The sequence below is a fragment of the Curcuma longa genome, chromosome 1 (assembly GCF_044706935.1).
Source record: "Curcuma longa cultivar G26 ecotype Majalengka, Jawa Barat chromosome 1, ITB_CL_G26_1.1, whole genome shotgun sequence".
Classification (NCBI taxonomy): Eukaryota; Viridiplantae; Streptophyta; class Magnoliopsida; order Zingiberales; family Zingiberaceae; genus Curcuma; species Curcuma longa.
In genome coordinates this window covers 3,688,803-3,697,136 of record NC_133861.1, presented here as the reverse complement: position 1 = coordinate 3,697,136, position 8,334 = coordinate 3,688,803, and the positions used below count along the sequence as shown (strand labels likewise).

The 8,334-nt window shown below is 37.4% G+C and overlaps 1 protein-coding gene across 1 annotated transcript; it reads right to left on the bottom strand.

The window, feature by feature from the left end:
* Positions 1 to 3,239: 3,239 nt before the first annotated feature.
* Positions 3,240 to 7,059, bottom strand: LOC141839245 (65-kDa microtubule-associated protein 3-like). The gene is made up of 13 exons (XM_074726955.1): positions 6,821 to 7,059; positions 6,262 to 6,352; positions 5,888 to 6,094; positions 5,522 to 5,770; positions 5,235 to 5,444; positions 5,005 to 5,160; positions 4,753 to 4,912; positions 4,513 to 4,664; positions 4,358 to 4,445; positions 4,192 to 4,265; positions 4,040 to 4,114; positions 3,738 to 3,975; positions 3,240 to 3,668 (listed from the first exon to the last, which is right to left on the bottom strand). The coding sequence occupies exons 2-13, from the start codon at positions 6,331 to 6,333 to the stop codon at positions 3,310 to 3,312; spliced, it is 2,040 nt and encodes a 679-aa protein (XP_074583056.1). The 5' UTR covers positions 6,334 to 6,352; positions 6,821 to 7,059; the 3' UTR covers positions 3,240 to 3,309.
* Positions 7,060 to 8,334: the final 1,275 nt, after the last annotated feature.

Here is an 8,334-nt window from a genome sequence, read left to right as displayed (position 1 = left end):
TACTTTAATTTTTTTTTCAATGTATTTAACAAGTAGGTCACATCTTCATCTTGTTATTTCTTCTTGGGATTCTTAAATTATTTCTTGACATACTACCATAAACAAAAAACACATGTAATTAGTGATTGAAATCAAACTACTCAAACTAATTGATGTGTAAATATAGATGTACGACAATGACTTCCAATCTTATTTTGTTAAATTTAGCAATCCTTGCTATCTCCTCCCTGGCCTCTTCTTCATAATTGCTTTTGGGAATTGGGATAATATCTCCCTCTTCTTGCACATCATCCATATTAATTTTTTCTTTTCCTATGTCTAAAACAACTTCTACTCTTTGTCCTGTTATGCTCTCAAAAGGCTCACAGATTTGTATCTTGCATCTCTTCTAAGGTAAAAGCTTGTGTCAAATAGAACTGTCAATAGGAGTATGCGGGTAATCATAGCGAGTTTGATCACGTCCTCTTCTAGTCCTAGTTCTAGAAGCAACTAGTTCAGGATTTGGATCGACTACAAGGTCGCTTGATTTAGCCAATATACCTTGATTGTATATTATTTCAAGTGATTCTTTCACCCTTTCATTTAGTTGAATGTTCTCCATTATTAGCTCCTTGATTCGGTTCTGATGAATTATGCAGTTGGAGCACTCACGATCACATGGGCATCTAACTTCTATAGCATGTAATGGTGATGTCTCTGATGGCTTTGGAGTATCATCGAGGTAAGGGAGGTTCTCATACATTGTATTTTCAGAAGGGGTAGGGAATAGTTCAATAATAATCTGTCAAATTAGAAATAAAATTATTTATCAACTTCAAATGGAAGAAATTTAGTTGACATTCTTCACTATTTACCTTTTCAGGTGAGACTTTGTCCAACAAAGCTGTCACCTTACTAATATGTGAGGAAATAGACTTTCACATATTTATTTGTGGGCCTTTAGTATTATATAATTTTGGATTGGGACATGCTCCAAAAACCACGTATGTTTTATAATAAGGAGTGTTACATATATATTAATATCCATCTAAAAAAATAAATTTACCATTAAAAAAAAACTTACAGCCAAAAGACCAACAAATGCCTTTAGGTAGGGAACTGATGTAGGCATTTGATAGGTCTTACTTGATGAAAAGAGATCCCCCGGTGATAGATAATTGAGCAATAAATTGATGGATGACTTCAACCCAATTGAATTTATCTAAATTTTGAAAATCATCTACAATATCTAAAAGACCTATAGAAACCTTATATGTATTAGAAGAAAATAGCACACAAACAAATATATACAAAATATACAATTTATAAAAGACTAAAACATCATAATCTACTTCAACTCTATGCGAAAATATTTTAATAATCTCCTCTATTTTTGATCTAGTAGGTTCCTTTTTATTAGAGAAGTGAGCAAGAAAGAGGTCATCCAATCCATTAGTTGAGTTCATAAGAACGGAAGCACCTCTGTCTGTAATACCAAGCAAAAGAGACACATCTCTTCTAGTAAAAGCAACTGGGACACTTGAGAATCTAAAATGATTAGTTTTCTACTATGAGGTGATGAAACTGAAAAAACATGAGGTATCTCTAGCTTTCAAAATTTGAAGATTTAGTTGAAAATCTAAAGGTTTGAGATGTTGAACCCTAACTTTGAAAGATATTTACCAATAGATCATGAGAATTTGGTGAATATCTTGTATGTCTAAAAATATAGCAAAAGGGAATTGTTTAATGATCGCTATGTATCGATCATGTAAACAAACAGACCCAAGATTCTTTCCTTTAATTGTTGGACCACCAAAAAAACTATTAAAGTGACCTAAAACACTCATCCATTGGAGTTTCTGGCCAACATCAACTGATATCTATAATTTTAAAAAAATATAAATTATTAATATGAAAAAATAAATGTCCAGATACACAAATAATAGTTGTAAATTTTGACATTAATATAACATTATATCCCCATCTTTAACAATAATGATGCTGATTTTTCAGAAACAACACCACATTAGTCTAACTTCTTTGTTTTTTAAAATTTGATGTATTGATTTTAGAACAGCAACACACTGTTTGTTTTTGAAATTAAGAACCACCTTATTCTGATTAAACGAGAAGTTCTCTTTAGGATGATGTTGTACTTTGAAATCCAACACCAAAGTGGTATTGGTTATTGAACATTAGCACCAGAGTGGTATTGATTTTTTAAATCCAGCATCACAATAATGATGATTTTTTAAAAAAAAAAATACCATACGCCCCCTAAACCTTAACAAGTCAGGTCGCGTGCAACTACGGAATCGTAAACCTTGCAAACTATCAAAGAATGCAAGTTAATGTGAAAGACAACCCCTAACATGTGCAATAGATGGGGAATACATTAGAAACATAAAACATACCTTTGGAGATGATCAAAATCGAGAGGTTGAAAAACCTTCTAGTGTCATTGTGAAATAAGAGTACAATTTACAATTGGAGAGGAGAGTGATGAGCAATGTCAGCGTCGACAAACAGGATGATAAGGCAAAACTAAATTCTAAATTTGAATGGAAGAGGAAAAATTTATCAATAAGTGAGATTCGTTGAAAATTCTAACTCACTTATCATGAGTTGAGAGTCTGTAAGGTTTTTGCTTCTGGATTTCAAACGACGAGAGAGACAAATTATTTTGACTAAGCAGAGAGAAAATATTTATTTTCGCCGCATAGAGAGATGTGAAGGTTACCATGAATCCAAATCAATGAACGAATTTTTAATTAAAATGTGACTTGGATGCATTAGGAAATCACGAATGAAGTACGCGATTGAGGGAGGGATAAAATCAAAATCAAATGCGCCTTTTGGGTAAAAACAAACTTGGAGTGCACACTTTGAGAATTTACAATAGTTATATTTGTATTACTTCCTATTTGTGTTGATATTTTGATATTCTATTATGTATTAACTCTATTATATACATGAACAAATAACCATTGAGCTATCGACTTTTCACTTTCCTTCCCCTTCCAGCCTCATCAAAAGATCCAATACTAACAAAGGACACAGTTATTTTATAGGTAACTCCAACAATTTAATATTGAACTTTTTATGAAAAAATCTTTAACCCTTCCTCAAAAAACTCTAGACAATCATCATAAGCTAATTAAAAATAACTAAATCAATTTAGTTTCTCTTGATGAGAGTTAAGTCCTATCATCACCTCTTGATTTGAGAAGCATGAGAAAAAATCTTGGTTTGCATGCTATTTATTGTAGAATTTATGTGAACAATTTACACAGGTCAAGATCAAGCCCAGATGATGCACCTCAGAATTCATCTGTTGAAATGGAGTGCCAGGCTCCTCTCCTCGGACGAATACTCTGTCTCCTCCACCGCCACTCTCATCGCCGCAGCTGCGTTGGAGAGGCCAGCGGAGGCAGGTGGCGCAGAGACGTGCGTCGGCGATTCTGCTTTTGCCAGAGTACTACTCTTTGAGGTTTGAAGGCCTGCATTCGGTATCTTGTTCTCTTCCAGCTCACTAAAGGCGGCGGGCTTCGGCGGCGCCAACGGAATGTTATCGATAGGAATGGGAGAAAAAGGTTTGCGAGGGACGGCCACTGGTTGCACCGGCACGGCATTATCATACGGCGGCTTCTTCACCGGAACGCCGGCAAGATTCAGGCCTCTCGCACCTACCACAGCTTAGCTTAATCTTACAGAAAGCTTGAAAGGGAAAAAAAAAACTTGTTTGGAGATCTTACAGCAAGAAAGGGCACCGAGATCGTCTATCTTCTTCGCCGACCGAGCGGATTTCGCAGAATGCATGCAGTCGGACTTGGGAGCCTGCGATGCCACTCCGGCAAACGAGAGCCGCCGGTGTGCGCCTCCAGACAACGTCCTCGCCGCTTTCTTGGCACTTTGAGACTTCGAGGGGCTCGGCCTCGAGCCATACAAGGCTTCCTGCTTAGCTACGAGCTGCTCTTGGAGTTTCTTCTGATCCTGAACCATCCATGTCTTAGTCCAGAGCCACACACAGCCGAATTTCGGCAAACAGATCGCTTACCCTCTGTCTCTTCCGTGCTTGCTCTTTCTCTTGCCTGATCATGGCGTAGTCTTCCAGCATCGACAGAAGCCGCACCTAAAGTTGCAAGTCAGTTACGATCAAAGTGCTTTACCTGTTCATCGACACCAAATGATCACGAAAGCAATACTTACGCCGTCATATATGAATCCCATACTCGTTCCCTTCTCCCATTGTGTGATTTTGGCTGTCAGAGTGTCCACCATTGCTGCACGAGAAACAGAAAGGTCGTAAATCGATATCACAAAAAAGGTTTGCATTCCAAAGATCTCTCCTCTCCTCTTTGATGTTTGTAAACACCTGGAATCTTGTTAACCAGCGCCCGAGCTTTTTCAGCACGCTTCAGCATCAGGTGAGCACCCCTTCCAGCATTGTATCGGTTCTCATCCTACAGGAGTTCACACAAGTCAGAATTCAGGGCCAAATTAAATTGTTAAATCTATCATATTACAGACCCTGTCATATTCCTCAAGCCATGCTTCCTCCTCGCATGCAGTCGACCATTTTTCTACCCTTTCAAGTATATCCTTCCTGCTAAAAGCTTCCTCTTTGGCTGCTGTGATTTGTTCTTTTATCTGTTCCAGGACTGAGCAGGAATCCATAGCTCCTGCCAAATAAAAAACAAAAAAAAAACAGTATTTGGAGCCTTTCTCAATTTCAAAATTACAGAATGCAAGAGTGTCGATCGACAGTACCAGATTCAATGGCACTAAGTTCAGAATCTACTCCATTTTCTGACTCTATAACCAAATGAGCCCGTCGACGAAGCTCTTCCAGTTCTGTTCTTTTCTTGGAGATGAGTTCTTTCATCTTGCTTGCTTTGAGTTGTTCGAGTCTCAAAACTTCTGCTTCCACCTTCATATCAGAAATGTGCTAGTGATGTATCTAACCAAACGTATGGGAGAAGGAGCAAAATGAGGATCCTACTCTAGTTTGCAAAAACTTACAGAACTTAGAAAGTCCTCTGAAAGGCTATTTGCCTCGGTGATTTCTTCTTCTGAAGCAGCAATATTGCGAGTCACATTGTGAAACTGATGTTGTTCTTCGATAGGCGTGTCCATCAGATTCCACAATTCCAGCATTGTAGATGCAAGATCTTGAACCTGCCAATATTATAGCTCATGCAATCAAAGAATGGCTAGAGCAAAGAAACAACTAGTTCAATGGCATTGTTTACCTTCTGCATCCTTTCAATCTTAGTCTCTCGCAATCTCCCAATAGTATGGGCAAGCCTTTCGATCGTGACATTGCTGACACTCTTTGAGGCTTCAGCTTCATAAAAACTAGGGTCTATGTTTCTTAGTGTTTCTTTAACATCAGCACCAAGAACAGAACATAGTGAATTCAGAGTGGACAGGTGATCCATAATTTGTTTCAAGTGGTCATTCTGCAAGAGATCAAAGTCAATTGTAAAAATTAAGAAAAAGTAAAAGAAGTTGTCGAATGCAAGAATTGGTTGCCAACCTTCTGCCTTTGAAGTACCTCAAGCTGATTGCATATTTCTTGAAGCTTTCTTGTAGATAAATCAGATTCATCAACAGCCAGCTTCGATGGGCTGCACTCGGTAGGCATGATCTCAATCGAAATCGATCTTAGCTGCTCCAAAACATGGAAGAATTGTTTCAATCTCTCATCTTTCTTCCTCCTCATCTCATCAAGCTGCAGTGTTATGGACTTCAGTTCCTCCTTTAAGCTTCCTGCTCTCTGAGTGGGCTAGAAAAATAACAGCACCAAACATCATAGACAAGAACAACCAAGCTGAAAACTCCGAGAAATTAAGCTCGTGGCAACAACACAAATGGTTATTTGACAACTTGAGCAGAGACCCACCTCTCTAGTGTGAATTGGCAGTTCACCCATTGCGGAACAGATGGCTGCAACCTCAGCTTCAGAGTCAGCAATCGCTCGTCGCAACTGAGCTCTACAATGGTTAGCCTCATCGACCTTACTTCTATAAATCTTGAGGCACTCCTGCTCTAGTTCGACTAGCATCTTGTCCTTTTCAGTATCTGACTCACCAACCTCATCCCATATAATCTGAAACAAAGCAAGTGCTTACTTGATTTTCTATAAGAAGGATCTGCAAACCATGAGCTTGCAAGAATACAGACAATTGTCCAATGTCCCTAAAAGTAATACTGTACATGGTCACAGTGATTGTGAGCAATCATAATGATCCAGATACATAAACAAAGAATTTAAACCTGAAGCTCATTTAGAAGAGAGCCACATGCTGTCTCTAATTGCGATGGCTGATCGGTAGAGGAGCAAGCCATAGTAGTCAACCACTCTAATCTGCAAAAGGAATACTTGGCATTAGAAAGCAACCAAAACACAGAAACACACTAAGAAGATAAGAAACTACAAATTGTGTATGCATTCTTATAAATCTGATGAGGAACTACTACGACTTGTTCCAACACTGCCTAGAACTGTGTCCAACTCTCTTTTAACTGACTGAGTTCCAGCATGGGCAATGAAGCAAGGTGATCATGCTTCGATGAAATTAATCTGATCGCATAAACAAACGAGTAGGTGAGGAAGAATGATAACAAACATGGATTCCTCGGAAACAAATTCGTAAAGTGTGTTGGGGACTATCGAAGTTTAACATCAAGAAAAGTCTGCTAGGACATCTATCGAACAGAAAATCTGCATGGAGTATCGAAGACTACATGCAACGTCATGGATGGAAGATAGAAACGTGCTCAAGTAGAAGAAATTGGCAAGTAAAAAAATTTGAAACAAAACATGAATACGTACATAAAAGGAAAGAGAACTCTGAACTGAAGCAGCAAATCTGAAGGCCTGCCGAAGTTCTTCAACGCAAGTAAATTGAAGCCCTAGAAACAGAAGCGGCAGCTGCGGAGGAGAATTACATGACAAAAAAATAATCATTAGTTTTATTTTGAATAATTATAAGTTAAAATGATGCAATATCCATGATTAAATTTGAATTCGATGGGTTGGAAATTGGATCTTGATAGGTTTTTGTTTTCGACATTAGAAGATTCAAAAGAGAGGATTAAGGCAGCCAAAGCCAATCCAATTACTAGGCTGAATAAGCCAAATGGACTTGTTCGCTTATCCTTACCCATTTAATTTAAAATATGTGAATTAAATATAAATTAATAATTTTTTTAGTTTTATTTTCTCAAACAACTAGATAAGTTTTTAAAAGACCTTTATTATATTTTTATTATTTAAAAACTGTAAATTTAAAATAAAAGGTTTTCATGAATTTAACATGTTTGCTTCCACAAGTTTTTTTTTAAAAAAAACATTTTAGTTTTAATTTTAATTAAAAATTCAAATTGAACATAAAAAAGAATATAGTTTTCAACCACTTTTTAAACTTATTCATTTTTTTATTATAACTGAGATCTTTTCTTTCCTTTCTAAAAAAACACTTATTAAGTATCTTTGGGCGTATTTAATTTTCTAGATTTCTTAAAAGGTGCACCATATTTTTATTTTCATCGAGGGCACACTTAATTCCTAAATTACCCTATTTCTTCCTAAATTAAAGTTAAAAAATTAATGTTTTTATTTAAACTAAACCAAACTGAATTAAATCTAGAAAAAAATAAAAATTTAATTATTTCATTAAGAAATTTCATAAAAACCCAATAAACGCATACCCTCAGACATTACCTAAACCATACTCTTATATCAATTTGGATTTAAAGCATTTTGAGTTTTTTTTAAGGTACTCATCGTAATCCTATTCAATTCTGCAAAATAAAATTCGCCACTCTAATGGCTCTACATGCTCGATCTCATGAAATGATAAATCTCAGTCAGTCTCATGGACTCAATCCCTCGGGGTGGCCGACCCGGTCCCATGAAAGTTTCCCACCGACCACTAGGGTAAATCGGGAAGCGCATACGGCGGTCAATCCAGATGCCCAGCATCCTTTGATTGCGTTCCCCATTTGGAAGAAAATTTTTGCAAATACGTCATAGCTGGGGATCGAACCGCGGGTCCCTGGGTCACAACTCGGATGTCCTACCATTGCACCATTGCCTCGGGGACTACATGCTCGATCTCATGACCATATGTGAGGAGGTAAATCGAGAAACTGTAGTTGATCACGACGGAAGAGGTCATTGTCTCAACTTTGTCAAGATAACCAACTTAGCTATGCCTTAGAGGCATCGTAATCCTATTAAAAAAAATGATAATCCCAGTTAGTCGCATTAACTCAATCTCTAGGGGTGACCGGTCCGGTCCCACGAAAGTTTCCCACTCGCAATGGCGGAGCCAGCCCGAGTGA

What these genes read in the sequence shown, in the direction of transcription:
- LOC141839245 (XM_074726955.1), bottom strand. Translation starts at nt 6,333, where the DNA reads ATGGCTTGCTCCTCTACCGATCAGCCATCGCAATTAGAGACAGCATGT. An exon ending in GGCTTGAGGAATATGACAGG is followed by an intron (nt 4,446 to 4,512) that starts GTCTGTAATATG and finishes GAACTCCTGTAG; the next exon opens with GATGAGAACCGATACAATGC. An exon ending in TCTCGGTGCCCTTTCTTGCT is followed by an intron (nt 3,669 to 3,737) that starts GTAAGATCTCCA and finishes AAGCTGTGGTAG; the next exon opens with GTGCGAGAGGCCTGAATCTT.